This window comes from Alosa pseudoharengus, unplaced genomic scaffold, assembly GCF_046254945.1.
Source record: "Alosa pseudoharengus isolate Yale_2024_CS ecotype anadromous, Long Island Sound unplaced genomic scaffold, YU_APseudo_1.1 YU_APseudo_1.1_scf_5, whole genome shotgun sequence".
In the NCBI taxonomy this organism is placed as follows: domain Eukaryota; kingdom Metazoa; phylum Chordata; class Actinopteri; order Clupeiformes; family Clupeidae; genus Alosa; species Alosa pseudoharengus.
Genome location: NW_027468837.1, coordinates 42,666,174 through 42,688,673, shown reverse-complemented (window position 1 = coordinate 42,688,673; position 22,500 = coordinate 42,666,174). Strand labels below are relative to the sequence as shown.

Sequence of the window (22,500 nt, the reverse complement as noted above, 5' to 3'; positions counted from 1 at the left end):
CAGGTCCCATTGTCTGAAAAACACCCAAAACTAATACATTTCTATAGCTATTCTCCACTTTGGGGGTGGTATTTTGGTGGTTGAAATTTTCCCCATCCCAAAATTGATCACTTAGTCATCATGGATGTGATCATGGATCACTATTCTCCAAACATGCACAACTCAGCTTAACCTTTATAAGGGCACACCTGGACAATGAATTTAGCTTTCGCTGGATTTTTTTGACCCAAGACATGGCCTGAGATTGATTGACACCATGTCCATTTCAATTGTGGGGGTGAGAAAATGATTCCTTTGGGATGTTTTTCAACCAGGGGGACCTGGTGACTTTCTCAAAGTAAACGGTAACACTAAAACAAGAGGCTACATTAAGATTAGGAGGAAAAGATCAGGCAGTGTGCCGAGAGACCTGCCCCAATAGTAAATAAGTTAGTAAGTAAGTATAGATACTCTTTTGATTTTAGTCTCCCAATCTGCAAATTAGTGAAGCACAGTGAATACACAGTGAGGTGAAGCACATAATGAGCACACAGTGAGGTGAAGCACACACCAACCCGGAGCAGTGAGCTGTCTGCTACAACGGCGCTCGGGGATCAATGAGGGGTTAGGTGCCTTACTCAAGGGCACTTCAGCCGTGGATGTGGGCATGGGAGAGCAGTGCTCAACAACTTCCCCTGCCCACATTTTTTTTACTGGTCGGGGATCGAACCGGCAAGCCAGAAGCTTGTCGAATTAAAAGATAACTAGGCTATCATTAAAAAGTTGTATTGCTTGCATGATAAAATGTTATCAGGTAATCCCCAACAATGTAACTGTAATCTGATTACACAATTTTTTTATTGTAATCTGGGCTGATTATAGTTACTTGATTTTTGTAATCTGATTACGTAATCCAGATTACATGTAATCCGTTACTACCCAACCCTGCCTACAACCAAAGAAAGTAAAGGTGATTAGTAGGCCTACCTGCGTTAGCCAAATAAAGGACGGGACTGCACCCTTCACAAACCGTAAAATAAAGTTTATTCGTTTTACAGTTGACTACAGTTGACAGTTCACCATCAGTCCACACAAACAATTCTGGTTTCTTTGCACTAGCCATTTCGTCGTAGCCTATTCTGTCTGTTTGTAAAGCGCAAGTTCTGGTCAATTTCTGTAAAGAAACAGTGCCACCTATAGGCCTGGGGTATGAAGTAACGTGTTGATTTGTGTTGAGATGGATCCGTTTGGACGCAAATATTCTTGATACGGTTCCAGGGAAGACGGAGGGAAAAAAGATCGGTTTGGTACGTGTGGACTAGGCTACTGCTACCCAGTGAGATGCTGGTCTGTTAAAACTGCTACCCAGCGAGATGCTAATCTCTCTTAGACTGCTACCAAGTGAGATGCTAATCTCTTTTAAGACTGCTACCCAGTGAGATGCTAATCTCTCTTAGACTGCTACCCAGTGAGATGCTAATCTGTCTTTAGACGGTGTGTTGCTGGTCAGTTGGCTATGACTCACCGTGTGCTGCTGCTGTCCTTGGGCTGTACGTGGCATGGCGTCTCCCCAAGACGCACCTCGTGAGTTTTAGCGCTGATAGCGGGGCGGGGTGGAGACTGGAATCCCCAACCACACAGCGTCAGTTCTGTCTGCCCATCAGGGGGTGCTGTCTTGGGGAAAAACTATGTAGAGAACCAGAGAGCCATACTGTTTACTTATATGTTTACTTATATACTGTTTACTTATAGTTTTCATACTGTTTACTTATATAGACCTCTACACTCAAACATCAAACTATGTAGAGAGCCAGACTGTATACTAGTCCAGTCATTTTAGGAGAAAGGGTTGAACAAATTGCAACACAAGCAAACTTAACTGATTTTGTATCCTCAATATGTCCTGAGTAAGGGAAAAAAAGCCGCGAAGAATCCAAATAGGGGAAAGTTTAGAAAAAGACCTAAATATACCCTATTCATGCGCCTATACAGTATTTTTCTCACGCAAATAGGGGAAAAAAATTAACCTTCACATATCACCATGAAAATTACTGAGTTGATTACTTACATCAAGACAAACAAAAAATGTATTATCATTTTTTTTTAAATTGACCTTGACCCCTATTTTGGCTTAAAATGACTGGACAATACCGTTTACTTACACTTATACTATTTACTGTTTACTTATAGACCTCCATACCGTTTACTTACACTTATACTCAGGGTGCGATTTGTAGGGGGGGATGGTGAGGATTTACCCCCCTCTGGTTTTCCAATCCCTACCTCTGCTAAATTATTTTTTATCTCCGGTGGGGACAACATTTATCCCCCTCTGCCCCTCATATTGATTAATGCTACTTCATATAAGTAAAGCGCTGCAACATGAGAACAGTCTAGTAGGCTAGCCTACATAATAATCTGACATCAGAAACGCACCGTCACCGTCAGCACTCATGCTGCTGACACAGTGGCTGCGTGATAACTTAATTTGGCCTTGATCGTGCAGGACATTTCAGAATGTCGAGTGTGTAATCCATCATAAATGGCTAGTTTCAATGGAAAAGTTAGCTGGACAAATGAAAGAAAACGAGAAGGATTCAGTGAAGCATAATAATGTTTTAGAACCTTCAAAATTAGAAAACTGATGCAACTGAGATGGAGGACAACTGCACGTAGAGTAGAACGTAGGCCTATTGTCCGAAGGAACTTACATTAAATGAGGAGATATTTGCTGAATGTCACAAAAAGTGTTACAGAAATTGCGTGGCATTGCTTATTCAATGGCTCTCTACCGAAACACCTGTAGTTTGCGGAGGACGAACGAGAAAGCACTCGTTTGATAGGCTAGGCATAGTAGACAAATAACTTTCAGAAATAATCTGTTAAGTTTACAAACTTATTCAAAATCATCCCCCCCTCTGGTTTTTACACAAATCGCACCCTGCTTATACTGTTTACTGTTTACTCATAGACCTCTAAGCTCATCATCCGTCAACACATAAACTATGTAGAGAGCCATACCGTTTACTTATACTATACCCAAACATCTGTTGACTTATACCCCATATACTAATACCCCCATATACTTATACCCCCATATACTTATACCCCCATATACTAATACCCCATATACAAATGTATCAAACTCCATACAAATGTATCAAACTCCATAGACCATACAGATGTATCAAACTCCATAGACCATACAGATGTATCAAACTCCATAGACCATACAAATGTATCAAACTCCATACAAATGTATCAAACTCCATAGACCATACAGATGTATCAAACTCCATACAAATGTATCAACTCCATAGACCATACAGATGTATCAAACTCCATACAAACTCCATACAGATGTATCAAGTCATTTAGAAATAGGCTACGCAACCATGGCAAACTTTTACATCTGGAGAGAGCTCCTTGCTAACTATCCCGCTAGCTCAGGTCATGTCTGTCATTCGTGGAGTGGTCACTAAAATCATTAATGAACATTACAAGACACTTAGCTCTTCTATGATCCCAGAAAGATTTTCTTCGACTTGTTAGTTTTTTGAACATTTATTTGATCTAATGACATAGAAAACATAATGAATTGCATCCACATATCCTTACACACTATGCACTACTAGTATTCACTACTCTCACGTAGCCTATATCTTAAAGTGACAGGCACTCAATTACACCAATGTGCACTCAATTAGCCTTACACACCACATTAAAGATATGCCTAAGTGTAATACTTTAAAAATCAATATGAAGTATTCAAATTACATTTTTTAGCCACTAATAATTATACTATACATTATTAACAAAATAACTTTATATGAATTTCAAAATATATCAAATAGAAACATATGACATAAGTCATAATTTTCCGTATGTGTGTGTGGAGAGTCGAGCAGAATCTAGGATGGCTACTGGTGTGGTGATTGAAATAAATTCGAAAGTGAAATACAAGTGAAAAAACACTCCCCTCAATGTCAACATGAACTCCGGTGATATGCAAATTCCTTGCTGCAGACATTGCAGAGGACTATTTTTAACACTTTATTTTTTATCAACACCATCAGGCCGTTTTTTAAAAGTAAATGTTCCAATCAATGATCCAGGCAGCACATTTTCTTCTCTCTCCTTCATTTTACAGTCTAATTTTTACTGACTAGAACGGCTCGGGGTAAAAGGTCATACGGAATCGATTAATCTGCACAAATTTTTTTAATCAGTTATTTTTTCTCAAATTAATTAATCGAAATTAATCAGTTATTTTGACAGCCCTAGTGAATACATATAATTGTTTGTGTTGCAGCGAAATGTCAGTTGTCAGTTCCGTGGGACGGGGGAGGGGTTCGGACAGGCCTGCCCCCACTGCTTAAAAAAATCCTAAAGGAAACACTATACTTATACCCCATACTTGTGTGTTATGTAACCTGATCTCCCACACAGGTGTGTTATCTAATAGGCCAGTCAATCTAGCCCAAAAAGACAAAAAAATTGCAACAGAAATGCCTCATAGTTTTTATTGATCCTAATACCCTACTGAATCATATGTGACCATATATAATTCCAGGCGCAAGTCGCAGAGACGCAAGTCGCGAAAAACGACGTTGAAGTTTTTTTTTTCAAAATTAGTTATTTTTGTTTTTTTGGCAGAATGTGCAAGTTTAAGTCCTAAAGAAGCAATTCCAGATAACAGCATTGGTTGCTTTAAAAGTGTATATTTTGTCTTTGAAAATGGTTAAGTTTCAGGAAGTAAACCAGCGTTTGAATTGGGCGTGACCATTAGTGCATTAGTGATTATGTGTGTGCGATTATGTTTATATTGTCAATTTTGTTCTGTCGGCCAATCAGCTGTATGCTAGAAGTGACCTCATGGCTACTTATACTGAACCAGCATGCTGTTTGTTTACCTCTCGTCTGGCAGCAGAGGAGCTAGATCGTCAGATATCCGATGCTATCTCCACAGTTACATTTGACTATCTCTCGTCTGGCAGCAGAGGAGCTAGATCGTCAGATATCCGATGCTATCTCCACAGTTACATTTGACTATCTCTCGTCTGGCAGCAGAGGAGCTAGATCGTAAGATATCAGCAGCAGAGGAGCTAGATCGTCAGATATCCGATGCTATCTCCACAGTTACATTTGATTATCTCTCGTCTGGCAGCAGAGGAGCTAGATCGTAAGATATCCGATGCTATCTCCACAGTTACATTTGACTATCTCTCGTCTGGCAGCAGAGGAGCTAGATCGTCAGATATCCGATGCTATCTCCACAGTTACATTTGATTATCTCTCGTCTGGCAGCAGAGGAGCTAGATCGTAAGATATCCGATGCTATCTCCACAGTTACATTTGACGGGGATAAAGACCGCAAAATGGAAAAGGCCTGTTTGTCACTCAGTATCTTTCTGTTCGCATTTATTGACATTAGCCTAATTGCGGTTAATGGCCACTAGAGTGCAATAACATAATTTGTTATCAAAACAAAGGTAATTGGTTGACAGCACCAAATTTGAAGATCGTGACGTCGAAGGACGCGACAGTGAACTCTCAAAGTCGTGAGAAGCTTGCGGATGTGCTGAAGTAGCGAAAAGCTAATCTGCCTGGTAGTAATATCTTAGTCTATGCGATATCACCAGAGTTAGTGGAAACTTGTGAAAAATAGTTCGTGGAAAACCACTGAGAGAGGGAGGCGCACCAACTTAAAGTAACAGGTAGGCAGAGCCGGACAGTAACGGAGTACATTTACTTGAGTACAGTACTTGAGTACAATTTTGAGGGATCTGTACTTTACTCGAGTATCATTTTTGGAGAGTACTCATGACTTTACTCAAGTACATTTGAGAGGCAAATATTGTACTCTTTACTCCACTACATTTCTATCCATAACCATGAGTACCCCTTACTTCTTCCAAAAAAAAAGGAAAAAAGAAAAATCTCGGAAACCCTCAATTTGTTGTTTTCCCTCTCAAACGTGATTGCTGATAGGCTGTCCCAATCAGTGGTGCCTGCACAATCCAATCACCTTCAGCTTTCCGCCAAAGTCAACTCCATGGTCAGATTTAGATAAGAGACGAAACCATGGACGAAACAATGGATGAAGACGCACAGGTCCATCCCGGGAATGTGCCAACCCGTAGCCCCACCTCGCCAGACTATTTCAATTTTCTGAACAAGTTAATGATAGTTTTCGCTTCAAGTGTTTCAATTACAAAATAGTATTTTGTATTAGAAATACGCATTTTAAATACATGTATTAGAAATACTGCCCATCCCTGGCAACATGGTAAAAAGATGAAAATGACTTGATTTTACTTTCAATTCCTTTTACATTCTCCAAGGTATTAACATTAACATTTTTCATAACTCCATGTAGGACGTTTCTGTACATAAATGTAAGCACTGTGGCAGTAGTAATGCAATATTTAGAAAATGTAGGCTACTCTTGTACTCTTGATACTCAAGTACTCAGTGTTGTGCGTGAACGAGTTCAAAAGAACGCGTTCATTGAACACGCTCATTTTTTCGTGAACGTTGAACTGAACGCAACACATTTTTTAATAAAGAACTTGAACGTGAATTAGTTCACATTATGTGTCATGAACGGCAGACATCACTGTAAATGAACGTTGGAATTTGTTTTCCATTGAAAACTGAGTGACATCTGTTTTCTCTTTTGAAACGCAACAAGAGAAAGTTCCTCCCTCCTGTATTCTCGCTGGTGCCGCTTAAATCATGTATCACCAGACAGAAATGGTTTTGACATTGTGTGCGCAATGCATTGCGGGCAACGTAGTGTCCGGCTGAGAATAGTTGAATAGCATACTGGCTTCCGCACAACGTTACCCGTGATGAATTGCAGCAGAGCGGGGTAGGCATAGCAACGCCGCGTAGCAGGCAACGACGAGAGCGCGGAGGGCTGGAGGAGCGAGAGAGAGAGAGAGAGACAGACCAATGAGGAGAGTGATGGCTAGTGGAAGTGATGGCACGGAGACTGGTCTACCTTGTCTGTACTGCTGCAAGTTTCATCACCTGGTAAGAAACCCACAATTGCAGTGTCATGAGCAAATGTCTACAATGAGCAGCTTCAAAGAACGTATAGTGATTTCTAGCTCGTAGTGTGAAAAAAAGTATTTATTTGAATATCTCACGAAAAAAGTAAAATGAACTGAACTTTGAACTAGTTCAGAATTAAAATTGTGAACTTTGAACGTGAACTGTTCACTTTGAGCATGTATGAACTGAACTTGAACTAGTTCAGAAAAGCTGTGAACTGGCACAACACTGCAAGTACTTTTAAAAACAAGTACTTCAGTACTTTTACTTAAGTAGACATCTGACTGTTGTACTTTTACTTGTACTTGAGTATAATTTAGCAAAGGGTATCTGTACTTTTACTCAAGTAATGAAACTGTGTACTCTGTCCGCCTCTGCAGGTAGCCGAGCAGCTTGCTTCATCCAACGTGTGACTGCGGCTAATGCCATGTCAGATGTGTTGGTTGCCTGTGGGTGCCTATGCTAGGTTAATATGATCCCGTCATGATATGGGCTCGTAAGACAACATGATTTAAAAATCTGATTTAAGGGGGGTGTTTTGTTTTACTGTGGACATGTGCCTGCAGAAGACACGAATAGGCGATTTTGCAACAGGTGGCAATGCAAAGGCTTTACAGGAACAACATGATTTAAGCTAGCCTATTTGCCTATAACACTACATGCCTTTTGTGATTTTCGGGTGCTTAATAGTTGCCCCAGCCTTCTGTCTGCGGAGTTCACTGCCTGGTCTTTTGGGGTTTTGGAAGTTGATGTCTTTGAGTAAAGCTGGTTTCACTTTTTTCCTGCAGTCTCTCCAGAGACAAGGTCCAGATGTCACTGATGTTTCTGTCGTGCCCACTCTTGCAGCAATTTCAATTTTGAACATGACAGCAGTTGCATGACTACTACAGGAACCTAGCCTGTGAAAGTTAATTAAATTATAAAGAAATGACGATGTTGATGGTGAATGATCTGTGAAAACCTACCATCGCTATGGCAAAGCATTAGTGTTCAGCTAACTAACTTATTAAGTTATTTAGACGATCAACTTTCTATTTATTCACATTTCCAGTGGTTCTAATTCACTACATAATTGAGGGGTTTATGGTTTACTTTTTGTGCCGTTTTGTATATGGTTTTCTTAGGCTACTTCCTTACCCAGCTATGCAGGTACAATTAGCTGTCAATATCCAGTTGTCAGATTTATGGACGATAGCCCAGGCATCATACATGTCTTTGCCACTTTGCCTCTGACTTGGCAGGACTTCTGCCCATACCACACAGAAGTCTGTTTCATCAAAATCGTGATACAAAATTTCCTGGACGTGTCCAGATAAAACATATTGATACGCCTCTAACGATTTATATGCTAGCAGTTTCTCTTTGGTATATACGCTCGGCATTTCGATAGCATAATTATATATATTGGGCCATTGAATATTAGGCCACCTGGTGGGGTCCTGTACCCAATTGTTAATCCTGTAAGGATCCGGAAGCACTTTACCATTTACCAAAGTCAACTTTGCAGCGTATCTTTGTCGGTCTAAAGCGGAGAGTTGTTGACAGTAATTCGCCATTTTTTGTTTTACAGTTATTTACATTGTCGGAGTGTTCTGTTGCCAGGTTGCGCACGCAGCTCCATTGTTTACTAACTGTAAATCGGTCTATTGTCAATTTCTTCACATGCCAAGACATACAAAGAGATCGAAATTACGTTTCTCACTATCCCACGGTGAAGTCCACAGACAAACATAACATTCAAGTAAAAAATAAAAAGTAAATAAGAAGGCACATACAATGAAGAAATAAGAGCAGCAAAATTGGGTTGAAATTGTGCAATTGTGCATACAGTAGACAGTCAATATAATAGTGCAAAGTCAGGCCAATAAATGGCTGAGGTAGTTCTGTTTGACCTAAGTAAGCAAGTGGCATAGTGGTGCAAGTTATGTAAGCAGAAGTGTTGTGTTTTCAGGACAACAAGTTGCAAAGTGTGCAAGTGTACAAGTGGAGTAGTGCAAGGCAGCCATTGTGGGTCCAAAGTCCAGGATGTTATGTAGCTGAGGGTAGAGGGGGGAGAGAGTTCAGCATCCTAACAGCCTGGTGTATGAAGCTGTTGGTGAGTCTGGTGGTGCGGGAGCGCAGGCTTCTGTACCTCTTCCCAGAGGGCAGTAGATCAAACAAATTGTGAGCGGGGTGACTTGCATTACTCACAATTGTGGTCGCCTTGCGGGTGAGGTGGGTGGTGTAAATGTCTTTCAGGGAGGGGAGTGAAGCACCAATAATCTTTCCAGCTGTGTTCACTGTGTGCTGCAGGGCTTTCCTGTTGTATTCAGTGCAGCTTCCGCCCCACACAGCGATACAGCTGGAGAGGATGCTCTCAATGGTGCCTTGGTAGAATGTTGTCATGATGGCTGGTGGAGCACTTGCTCGCCTGAGTTTCCGCAGGAAGTAGAGGCTCAGTGTGATGCTGCTTGAGATATTGTTGCCAACACGTACTACTTGAGGCCTCTGACAGAGGAAGTCCAGTAGCCAGTTGCAGAGGTAGGTACTGAGTCCCAGTTTGTCAAGTTTGCAGATGAGTTGTTGTGGTAATATGGTGTTGAATGCAGAAATGAAGTCTATAAACAGCAATCTCACATATGAGTCTCTTTTTTCCAGGTGGGTGAGGGCTGGGTGGAGGGCAGAGCAGATTGCATCCTCTGTGGACCGTTTGGCTCGGTATGCAAACTGGAAGGGGTCCAGGGTGGGGGGGGAAATGGATTTGATGTGTGACATGACAAGCCGCTCAAAGCACTTCATGATGATGGGTGTCAGTGCCACAGGGCGGTAGTCATTGAAGCAGGATGGAGCCGTTTTCTTCGGTGCAGGTATGATGGTGGCAGCTTTGAAACATGATGGGACGATGGCTTGCTTCAGGGAAGTGTTAAAGATGTCTGTGAAGACATCCTTAAAGGAACACGCCACCCAAAATCAGTAGTAATATATGTTCTTACCTTAACTTTCACGAGTTGAGTCATACCTCTCCCGCGCCGGTAGGTGCACTCAAACGCTCTGTCGCGCGGCGCGAATGTGTTAGCATGTTGCTATGCTAGCGGGCTCTGCCGTGGCCGTAGAGAGAGGAACATAGCAGTAATCAAACACCTCCATTTTTTCCCTACTTAAATACAGTTGCACGAGTAGTTTATAAAAATGTGTACGTCACACAACATGAAACGTGGCGATTTTCCAAGCGAATAAACAGGAGAACTACAATGTGTGGCGCAATGGCACTTGGGAGTACTTCGACCTAGCGTGGTAATATTATTAACGCCTAATTGTAGATCCTATCCACCACAGAGTTTAGAATCCATGCTGGATCGACCCTCAGCCTCTCCCTCCCCTCTGAGCGAGAGAGAGGCACACACTAGAGATGCGCTGATGGGCTATTATTTCAACCATAACTGCATAGCAAAACTTATCATCCAACAGCCATCCATCAGCACCAAAGTTTGTTGACCAATTTTCAAAACTGCACCCGCCCACCATCCGTTGGTTGTTTTAATGTAGGCTATATGGGTGATGCAGCGCTGCTGACGTGAGGCTTGACAGCCCTTGCCTGTTCTAGAAAGACTGATCTAATGCAGCAAATATATTAAAAGGCTGAAGTCGTACATTGGCTAGGCCTATCCCCAGAATATCAGCAGCATACTCAGTCTCTGTCGCGCAAAACAGTCTCCAAATAAAACGCACATCGGCCTGTGAAGCGCTGTCTCATCTTTTTTTTAAAGCCAAACCATGTTCATATAGGTCATTAAAAAAATAAATAAATAAAGTATTTTCCCACTCCATTCAGCCCAGTCCTATGCCCAGCTAGCTCCATTCAAACTTAGTCATGTGTACAGTTGTATAGATTATTACATTGAGAAACACACTTTCATACAGATATTATGCACATCCACGCATCATTACTATTCAAGTTAAGTTACTCATCATTGCCCGGCAAGAAGTCCACAATCAATTCAATTGTCTTGCCACGATCTGTGGAGCTTACAGACAACGTTATATTGCTATAGGTTCTGTATGCTATTTAAAGCCGACCTAACGATGAGTCCCTTTAAGACGGTGTGTTACAATGCATTCTGGGTGCTGTGCTGTGATCCGACGGCTCGTCACCTGACCCACCAAACACAACGATGCTTGAACCAGAGCACTTGAACTAAACGTAGTAAAAATAAATAGCTACCAAGGCTCCAAATAGCAACACACTTACACCGTAGCATAATGAGGGTATCTACATGTAAACCGAAGCATTCAGAACTGTGTAAGTCTACAGGCAGTTTATTAAAAAGAAAAACAGTACCGTTCACGTCTCGTTCACACAGACGGGCGCCATCTTGAGACAACACAACTCTCTGGGATGTGGCGTAATCTCCCGTGAAACCTTGTTGCCAGAACAGCAGGAAGAGGTAACAGGATAGCAGCACGAAAGATACACAGGATGCACACGGAATTTGAAGACATCGAACGAACCCTTTTTGTTTGATGGACGTCCTTATCAGTCTATGGTCTAACTTATGAACGTGTCAGGTCAACGTCAACGATAAGTAAGTTAGGCTAACGTAAACGTTAGCTATTTGCTGTTGTCATATGCTATATGCTTTAGGCTACGTGATGGCCATTTATCACACTCATTTTAGGTACTACTTTTACGAGGTCTGTAGTTCTGTCAAAATGTATCTTATCGTTGAACAGACTACATGGTTATCTTCCTTAGACTTCGTAGATGTAGTTACTACAATTTGGAAGCGAATTTCAAAGTGTAAATATGGTTTTAATGTGTAAACAGACCAACCGCGATTTTGCAATTAAGTGAATGGAGTCTTTTTAGGTAGGGCTACTAGGCTACTTTCACGAAGTATGTAGTTCTGTCAAAATTTATCTTATCTATGAACAGACTACATGGTTATCTTCCTTAGACTTCGTAGATGTAGTTACTACAATTTGGAAGCAAAATTCGAAGTGTAAATATGGTTTTAATGTGTAAACAGACCAACCGAGATTTTGCAATGAAGTGAATGGAGTCTTTTTAGGTAGGGCTACTAGGCTACTTTCACGAAGTCTGTAGTTCTGTCAAAATGTATCTTATCTATGAACAGACTACATGGTTATCTTCGTTAGACTTTGTAGATGTAGTTACTACAATTTGGAAGCGAATTTCGAAGTGTAAATATGGTTTAAATGTGTAAACAAGACGCCTGATGTTTAATATATGTTAATGAATGGGCACAGTATTATTGTGTACAGTAATGGGCTATCAGTAGTATGTAAACAGTTCATGTGTTATGTGATTTACATAAACTAGTAAACAACAGAAATGTTAAAAGCTGGTATTGTGTTTCCTGAATTCTTACATTCAGGCATTCAAATGAAATGTAATTAAATAGCATATCAATCATGCAACAATGCAAAAACAATGAAACTAGTGTAGGCCTAATTATATTTTACATTAGTAAAGCAGTACTCTGATGTGCATGCTTTCACAAACTTTTGTGAACAATCTTAGCACTTTAAACATTGACTGTTTTGAAGTGCATGTAGGCAATATAGTATAAAAATAATAATAATAATTGTGATATCGTTACAATTTGATGGGGGGGTGGGAGGAGGGGTGGGTTCATGTAGGTGGGCCCTATGACCCCAAAGTATGCCTTGACTGGGCCTCAGGTCAAAGAAGTTTGAGAAAGGCTGATGTAGACGACAAAGCAGCAAGGAGGCGTCGTGTGATCATTTAAACAAGTTTTATGACAAGGTCGATGAGGGTGGGAAAAATCGTACATTTCTGTGCAAACTTTGCCCGCACTTCAGTCACATTGTCTTTTAAGAAAATGCAGTCCATTTTTCGGTTTCAGCAGTCAACAACCTCAGAACTGACCCTTCAGGCCCCTCAGGAGGCACTGGCCTTCTAACCTAGCGACCACCTGAGCAACCAGCATGATTGCCCTAGCAACCAGCATAGCAACCACGTTATTTATGCGTTTTAGCTTATTGGATGTTGCGTTGATGCAGATAACTTTTGATCCGTGTGCCCGATTTTCATAAATGAGGTACCGTTGGAATCCTTGGATGAGGCAGAGTTCCGTGCCCCAGATCAAACCCACTCTTGCAGTTCCTCGGAACCGCAATTCTAGTTATTATTATTATTATATCTTCCTATTCACCCACTTTTTGGCCGAACTACTGCTCCTAGACCGTTTGAGCTATCGACGCAGTTCGAACTCCAAAAATTCAGGCCCGAACCGGTGTAACTTGCTTGTTGCTTTCATGTCGCTGGCCCTTGTCGTTTTCGCGGTATTCCCGTTTTTTTGGCGTTTTTGGGCCCCATTGAAATGAATGGCGGAATGCTGGGGCTTTATGACATCACAGCACCTCATTACTTGCACCTGGTAGAGCTCTGCTGCTAGAGTTGATTAGTTGCACCTGGCAGAGTTCTAAGCCATCGGGCAATGTCTAATGGGCTGGGCTGGGCTGGGCTGTCTGTGTATATGAAGGTGTGTGCATGTAACTTTTGACCAGTATGTCCGATTTTCATGAATGAGGTACCGTTGGAATCCTCGAATGAAGCCCAGTTCAATGCCTTGCCAGCACTAAGTGTAAAGGTAATGTAAAAAAAGATGAGACAGCGCAAAGCGCTGTCTCATCTTTTTTTTAAAGCCAAACCATGTTGATACAGGTCATTAAAAAATATATATATTTTTTCCAAATCCATTCAGCCCAGTTCAATGCCTTGCCAGCACCAGTTGTAAAGGTCATGTAAAAATTGTTTACATTTTTACGCTGTCTCATCTTTTTTTAAAGCCAAACCATGTTCATATAGGTCATTAAAAAAATACATAAATAATGTATTTTCCCAATCCATTCAGCCTAGTCCTATGCCCAGCTAGCTCCATCAAAGTCAAAGTCAAAGTCAAAGTCAGCTTTATTGTCAATTTCTTCACATGTTCCAGACATACAAAGAGATCGAAATTACGTTTCTCACTATCCCACGGTGGAGACAAGACATATTTTAACAATTTTAAGTCCACAGACAAACATAACATTCAAGTAAACAAAAAAGTAAGTAAATAAGTAAATAAGAGGGCACATATAATGAAAAAATAAGAGCAGCAAAATTTGGTTGAAATTGTGCATAGACAGTCAATAAAATAAAATACTAGTGCAAAGTCAGGCCAATAAGAGGCTGAGGTAGTTCTGTTTGACCTAAGTAAGAAATAAAGTGGCATAGTGGTGCAAGTTATGTAAGAGCAGCAGAAGTGTTGTGTTTCCAGGACAACAACAACAAGTTGCAAAGTGTACAAGTGTGCAAGTGGAGTGGTGCAGGCGGCCATTTGTGGGTCCAATGTCCAGGATGTTATGTAGCTGAGGGTGGAGGGGGGAGAGGAGGGAGAGAGTTCAGCATCCTAACAGCTTGGTGTATGAAGCTGTTGGTGAGTCTGGTAGTGCGGGAGCGCAGGCTTCTGTACCTCTTCCCAGAGGGCAGTAGATCAAACAGATTGTGAGCGGGGTGACTTGCATCACTCACAATTTTGGTCGCCTTGCGGGTGAGGTGGGTGGTGTAAATGTCCTTCAGGGAGGGGAGTGAAGCACCAATAATCCTTCCAGCTGTGTTCACTATGCGCTGCAGGGCTTTCCTGTTGTATTCAGTGCAGCTTCCGCCCCACACAGCGATACAGCTGGAGAGGATGCTCTCAATGGTGCCTCGGTAGAATGTGGTCATGATGGCTGGTGGAGCACTTGCTCGCCTGAGTTTCCGCAGGAAGTACAGGCGGCGCTGAGCTCTCTTCGCCAGTGATGCTGTGTTGGTGGTCCAGGAGAGGTCTTCACTGATGTGCACCCCCAGGAATTTGGTGCTGCTCGCTCTCTCCACCACAGCACCGTCGATGGTCAGTGGCAGGTGTTGGGTGTGACCTCTCCGGAAGTCAACAACAATCTCTTTGGTCTTGCTGACGTTCAGCAGGAGGTTGTTGTCCCTGCACCACGTGGTCAGATGGTCGACCTCCAACCTGTATTGAGTCTCGTCGCCCTTGGTGATGAGACCCACCAGAGTTGTGTCGTCAGCAAATTTCACTATGTGATTGTTGCTGTAGGTTGCAGTGCAGTCATGCGTCAGCAGGGTGAAGAGCAGCGGACTGAGCACGCAGCCTTGGGGGGCCCCTGTGCTCAGTGTGATGCTGCTTGAGGTATTGTTGCCAACACGTACTACTTGAGGCCTCTGACAGAGGAAGTCCAGTAGCCAGTTGCAGAGGTAGGTACTGAGTCCCAGTTTGTCAAGTTTGCAGATGAGTTGTTGTGGTATTATGGTGTTGAATGCAGAACTGAAGTCTATAAACAGCAATCTCACATATGAGTCTCTTTTTTCCAGGTGGGTGAGGGCTGGGTGGAGGGCAGAGCAGATTGCATCCTCTGTAGACCGTTTGGCTCGGTATGCAAACTGGAAGGGGTCCAGGGTGGGGGGGAGAATGGATTTGATATGTGACATGACAAGCCGCTCAAAGCACTTCATGATGATGGGTGTCAGTGCCACAGGGCGGTAGTCATTGAAGCAGGATGGAGCAGTTTTCTTCGGCACAGGTATGATGGTGGCAGCTTTGAAACAAGATGGGACGATGGCTTGCTTCAGGGAAGTGTTAAAGATGTCTGTGAAGACATCCTTAAGCTCCCCTGCGCAGTCCTTCAGCGCACGACCAGGGATGTTGTCTGGACCTGTTGCCTTACGGGTGTTGATAGCAGCAAGTGTCCTCTTCACGCTGTCGGCAGAGAGGCACAGGGGCTGCTCATGTAGAGGGGGATGGGTCTTCTGTGGGCAGGTGCTGTTTTGTGCTTCAAAGCGAGCAAAGAAGCGGTTCAGGTTGTTGAGCAGAGGGATGTTGCTCTCGCAGCTCTGTGGCGCGGGCTTGTAGTCCGTGAGGGCCTGAATGCCCTGCCATAGGCTTTGTGCGTTCCTGCTGTCTTTGAAGTGGGTGGTTATCTTGTGAGTGTATTCCTTTTTTGCTTCCTTGATGCCACGGGACAGGTTGGCTCTCGCTGTTCTCATGCCAGTTTCATCCCCAGCTCTGTAGGCTTTGTCTCTGGCCCTCAGCAGCCTTATTCAATTCAAACTTAGTCATGTGTACAGTTGTATAGATTATTACATTGAGAAACACACTTTCATACAGATATTATGCACATTCACGCAGCACTACCATTCAAGTTAAGTTACTCATCATTGCCCGGCAAGAAGTCCACAATCAATTCAATTGTCTTGCCACGATCTGTGGAGCTTACAGACAACGTTATATTACTATAGGTTCTGTATGCTATTTAAAGCCGACCTAACGATGAGTCCCTTCATGACGGTGTGTTGCAATGCATTCTGGGTGCTGTGCTGTGATCCGACGGCTCGTCACCTGACCCACCAAACACAACGATGCTTGAACCAGAGCACTTAAAAATAAATAGCTACCAAGGCTCCAAATAGCAACACACTACACTGTAGCATAATGAGGGTATCTACATGTAAACTGAAGCATTCAGAACTGTGTAAGTCTACAGGCAGTTTATTAAAAAGAAAAACAGTACCGTTCACGTCTCGTTCACACAGACGGGCGCCATCTTGAGACAAAACTCTCTGGGATGTGGCGTAATCTCGCGTGAAACCTTGTTGCCAGAACAGCAGGAAGAGGTAACAGGATAGCAGCACGAAAGATACACAGGATTTGAAGACATCGAAGAACGAACCCTTTTAGTTTGATGGACGTCCTTATCAGTCTATGGTCTAACTTATGAACGTGTCGGGTCAACGTCAACGATAAGTAAGTTAGGCTAACGTAAACGTTAGCTATTTGCTGTTGTCATATGCTATGCTTTACGTGATGGCCATTTATCACACTCATTTTAGGTACTACTTTTACGAGGTCTGTAGTTCTGTCAAAATGTATCTTATCGTTGAACAGACTACATGGTTATTTTCCTTAGACTTCGTAGATGTAGTTACTACAATTTGGAAGCGAAATTCGAAGTGTAAATATGGTTTTAATGTGTAAACAGACCAACCGCGATTTTGCAATTAAGTGAATGGAGTCATTTTAGGTAGGGCTACTAGACTCAAGAAGTCTGTAGTTCTGTCAAAATGTATCTTATCTATGAACAGACTACATGGTTATCTTCCTTAGACTTCGTAGATGTAGTTACTACAATTTGGAAGCGAAATTCGAAGTGTAAATATGGTTTTAATGTGTAAACAGACCAACCGAGATTTTGCAATGAAGTGAATGGAGTCTTTTTAGGTAGGGCTACTAGGCTACTTTCACGAAGTCTGTAGTTCTGTCAAAATGTATCTTATCTATGAACAGACTACGTGGTTATCTTCGTTAGACTTCGTAGATGTAGTTACTACAATTTGGAAGCGAAATTAGAAGTGCAAATATGGTTTAAATGTGTAAACAAGACGCCTGATGTTTAATATATGTTAATGAATGGGCACAGTATTATTGTGTACAATAACGGGCTATCAGTAGTATGTAAACAGTTCATGTGTTATGTGATTTACATAAACTAGTAAACAACAGAAATGTTAAAAGCTGGTATTGTGTTTCTTGAATTCTTAGATTCAGGCATTCAAATGAAATGTAATTAAATAGCATATCAATCATGCAACAATGCAAAAACAATGAAACTAGTGTAGGCCTAATTATATTTTACATTAGTAAAGCAGTACTCTGATGTGCATGCTTTCACAAACTTTTGTGAACAATCTTAGCACTTTAAACATTGACTGTTTTGAAGTGCATGTAGGCAATATAGTATAAAAATAATAATAATAATTGTGATATCGTTACAATTTGATGGGGGGGTGGGAGGAGGGGTGGGTTCATGTAGGTGGGCCCTATGACCCCAAAGTATGCCTTGACTGGGCCTCAGGTCAAAGAAGTTTGAGAAAGGCTGATGTAGACGACAAAGCAGCAAGGAGGCGTCGTGTGATCATTTAAACAAGTTTTATGACAAGGTCGATGAGGGTGGGAAAAATCGTACATTTCTGTGCAAACTTTGCCCGCACTTCAGTCATATTGTCTTTTAAGAAAATGCAGTACATTTTTCGGTTCCAGCAGCCAACAACCTCAGAACTGACCCTTCAGGCCTCTCAGGAGGCCTGGCCTTCTAACCTAGTAACCACCATAGCAACCAGCATGATTGCCCTAGCAAACAGCATAGCAACCACTATATTTATGCGTTTTAGCTTATTGGATGTTGCGTTAATGCAGATAACTTTTGATCCGTGTGCCCGATTTTCATAAATGAGGTACCGTTGGAATCCTTGGATGAGGCCGAGTTCCATGCCCCTGATCAAACCCACTCTTGCAGTTCCTCGGAACCGCAATTCTAGTTTATTATTCCCGTTCACACACTTTTTGTACTAACTACTGCTCCTAGACCGTTTGAGCTATCGACGCGGTTCGAACTCCAAAAATTCAGGCCCGAACCGGTGTAGCTTGCTTGTTACTTTCGTGTCGCTGGCCCTTGTCGTTTTCACGTTATTCCCGTTTTTCTGTGTTTTTTGGTAGCCTGGTCCTTACCGCCTGTGACTACGTTTCTCTTCGTCATACAGTCTGGAATAAAGTAATAATAATCTGTCTCCGTAATGGGCGGATGCTTATTTTGAGGTTTAAAATCATTGGAGTTCCCTTAACCAATCAGCAACGTTTGGTAATGACGTGTGCTGTGCGCCGGAGTTCAGGCTTTTACGTTTACCACTTCCGCTTCAGGCTCTTCTGCTCTCAGTAGTAAACAGACCGCTGGCTAGTGTGCAGGCTACCTGACCGCTAGGGCAGTCTCTTCGTAGTGGATATATCTCTAACTTGCGCCAGCCACAGACCGAGAGTTGTATATCAAAAGCGTCACGTCGCCGAGATTATATCAGCTCTTGTCACACGCCAGTTTTCCCTCTTATCTCTTCTCGCCGCTTATCAGACGATTGTTGTTCTACGCAGCCCGGTGACTTCGTCGGAGCTTACTTTGTTCTCCACGGGCTGTTCAGACTACACTCTCGGATAAGTTGGATTGTACTGACGACCTACGTGTTATTTAACCTAGAGCTTGCCTCGGCATAAAACAACGCAGCCTACCTTGAGCCACGCTCGGTGACTGGCTAACGTTACTGTCCACAAGCACGGTAGCCTCGCCTGGAGTCCAGCTCGGCCACAGGCTAGCCTCTGTCAAACACAAACACGGAGCGGTTTACCTTGCGCCCAGTTCAGTAACCGCTAGTCCCAGTCAAGTACAATCACAGCAGCCTTATCTTGAGCTCCGCTCGGTAACCGGCTAGCTCACGTCAAGACACACCGCCTCGCCTTGAGCCCCGCTCGGTAGGATAGGGTAGCTAATAGCTAACATTCCATTCCTTAAGTAGGCCTAGGCCTATGCCGCATTGATTTTGTTAAGGTAATTTGAGAGTAGGGGGGAGAATAACGAGCAGCAAACGTTTATTTGAAAACAGGATAAGTAGTGATGCATGTAGTAGCCTACACTTGTGCATTTAGGTTTAGCTATCACCATCTGATAAATCAAACTTTTCCCAAAGCCAGATAGAAGGAGAGTTATAAGACGTCCTTGCCATTTATAAAATTGACAAGACAAGCCTCTTGTTCCTGCTTTAATTGCGTAATGCCCTCGAGAGTTGAGACAACTTCGTGGATAGCTTCTAGCGTCTCTTCCTCCGTCGCCATTGTTGCTATGCTGTTGAACTACAAGGGTCATTCCGTGTGAAATCACCCAATTTCAGCGCAATTTGGCAGGTGACCCTCTCCGAAAAAATCTGAAAAAAATCACAGGTGTTTGTAGACCAAATCCATGCATAGATCTTAAATAGCATATCTGTATAACTAATCGTTGCAAAACTACAGCCCTTTGAAACTTCAAGTCATTTTAAGCATTGTGGTGAACAATCCTTTTTGTTCAACTTCCAGCATTATTGGCTCTTTTGGTATTTCACACACATTAGTGAAACTATGTGATTAGAAGTACATTTTCCTGTTGAATTAAAAAATCCAATCGGATCAGACGTATCTTGTATACTTTTCCCTCTGCAAAGCTCTGAAAATGGCTATAAATTCATAATGTGAAAAGACATCATCACCTTTGAGGGCTTCTCATTCAAAAAGTATGTGACACAAATTCATCAGATTTTTTTCCTACACATATATGTATTATAAGGTCCTGTCCATGCATTAACTTTGGTTGTTATCATTTTCATATTTTCAGAGCATTTTTTTAAAAATTGGGCTTGATTTTCAAAAAGCCTGTTTTCATCTTCTCATTTCACCACGTGGACAGTTAACAGGATTTTTTTTTAATTTTACCATATATCATTCTGTATGTGAGGATCATCTGCCCAAAATTTGGGCTTGTTGCTGAGTTTCTTCATTGAGATAAGATTTTTTACAAATATTGTCTATAAATCCACAGAATTTGTACTGGATCTGCAGTACCACTTTGCACCACATGTGGTGCTCTTTTAATACAATGGAAGTCAATGGAAGAGTAAGAGAGTCACTTGTTTGCTGCACATATCCAATCTAAACACACAGTTTATGGTTCATAGTTGAATTGGTCCAAATAATTATTGCAACATGAACAACATACTACTCATACATAAATCTTATTTAGAGAAAATAAACTGATCAAGTAAATTATACACACATAAGACTGACTGGTCATCATACATGCAGCAAGAGGATTTAGCATAATTACCATCTTTGTAATGAGTTTCTACACCAGCTTCAACCTATAAGTGCCTATGTGAGCACTTTAATAATTTTTAGCCAGCTGATTAGGCAAAGTCTATATTCATCGTCATATGCTTGGGATGCAGTCCTCTGTGATACATAGACAAAGAGCATCAAGATGGAGATCAGTGCTTTAACAAACAATCAAACAATGGGTTTCTAAAATTCAGTTCAAGGTATTTCACTTGATGAAGATGACCATGTGTGTTTCCATCACAAGTATTCATAACAAGGTTTGAGGACTTGTGGATCTAAGAGGCATTTGTAAAAAGATGATAAATCAGAAAAATTGATTTTTCTGCATCTGACAATGCACTGAATTTTAGAAACCCCTTTTTACTTGAACCATATGAACCACAAACTGTGTGTTTAGATTGGATATGTGCAGCAAACAAGTGACTCTCTTACTCTTCCATTGACTTCCATTGTATTAAAAGAGCACCACATGTGGTGCAACGTGGTACTGCAGATAAAGTACAAATTCAGTGGATTTATAGACAATATTTGTAAAAAATCTTATCTCAATGAAGAAACTCAGCAACAAGCCCAAATTTTGGGCAGATGATCCTCACATACAGAATGATATATGGTAAAATTTAAAAAAATCCTGTTAACTGTCCACGTGGTGAAATGAGAAGATGAAAACAGGCTTTTTGAAAATCAAGCCCAATTTAATAAAAATGCTCTGACAATATGATGATGTTAACAACCAAAGTTAATGCATGGACATGACCTTATAATCCATACATGAGTGGGAAAAAAATCTGATGAATTTGTGTCACATACTTTTTGAATGACAAGCCCTCAAAGGTGGTGATGTTTTTTCACATAATGAATTTATAGCCATTTTCAGAGCTTTGCAGAGGGGGAATTACACAAGATACATCTGATTTGATTGGATTGTTTAATTCAACAGGAAAATGTACTTCTATTCACATAGTTTCACTAATGTGTGTGAAATACCAAAAGAGCCAATAATGTTGGAAGTTGAACAAAAAGGATTGTTCACCACGATGCTTAAAATGACTTGAAACTTCAAAGGGCTGTAGTTTTGGAACCATTAGTGATACAGATATACTATTTAAGATTTATGCATAGGTTTGGTCTACAAACACCTGTGACCGCATACTATCGGTTGGGCCAGACTACGTGCGAGGCTGAAATCAAATTTTGGCCGGAAGTACGTAGGATGGTAACACCAGGCTAGTTTTTTGGCCCCATTGAAATGAATGGCGGAATGTTCAGGATTCTAATTTCGATTATGACATCACAGCTCTAATGGCTTAAGCTTGCACCTGGCAGAGTTCTAAGCCATCTGGCAATGTCTAATGGGCTGGGCTGGGCTGTCTGTGTAAATGAAGGTGTGTGCATGTAACTTTTGACCCGTATGTTCCATGCCCCTGATCAAACCCACTCTTGCAGTTCCTCGGAACCGCAATTCTAGTTCATTTTTTTCCCCTATTACTTAGAGTGTTGGGCACAACTTTGGCCTTTAACTCATTGAGTGCTAAAAACGTAATATTACGTTTTTCCTTCCCATGCGTTGAGTGCCAAAAACATAATATTACGTTTGTAGCTTTTTTTTTTAATTACGAAACTAGACACTCTAACACACCTTATATGTGATTTTGGGAACTCTGTGATGAATGGAAATGAAATATATGACGATCGAAAACTCCAGTCTATC

The 22,500-nt window shown here is 41.7% G+C and overlaps 1 protein-coding gene across 1 annotated transcript in view; it reads right to left on the bottom strand.

The window, feature by feature from the left end:
* The window catches only part of mst1rb (macrophage stimulating 1 receptor b), a 176,834-nt gene that overhangs the window by 127,443 nt on the left and 26,891 nt on the right, over nt 1–22,500 (bottom strand). The window contains exon 6 of the mRNA XM_076268443.1: nt 1,505–1,665. Coding sequence (XP_076124558.1) covers nt 1,505–1,665 — 161 coding nt within the window. The remainder of the gene's footprint in view (nt 1–1,504; nt 1,666–22,500) is intronic.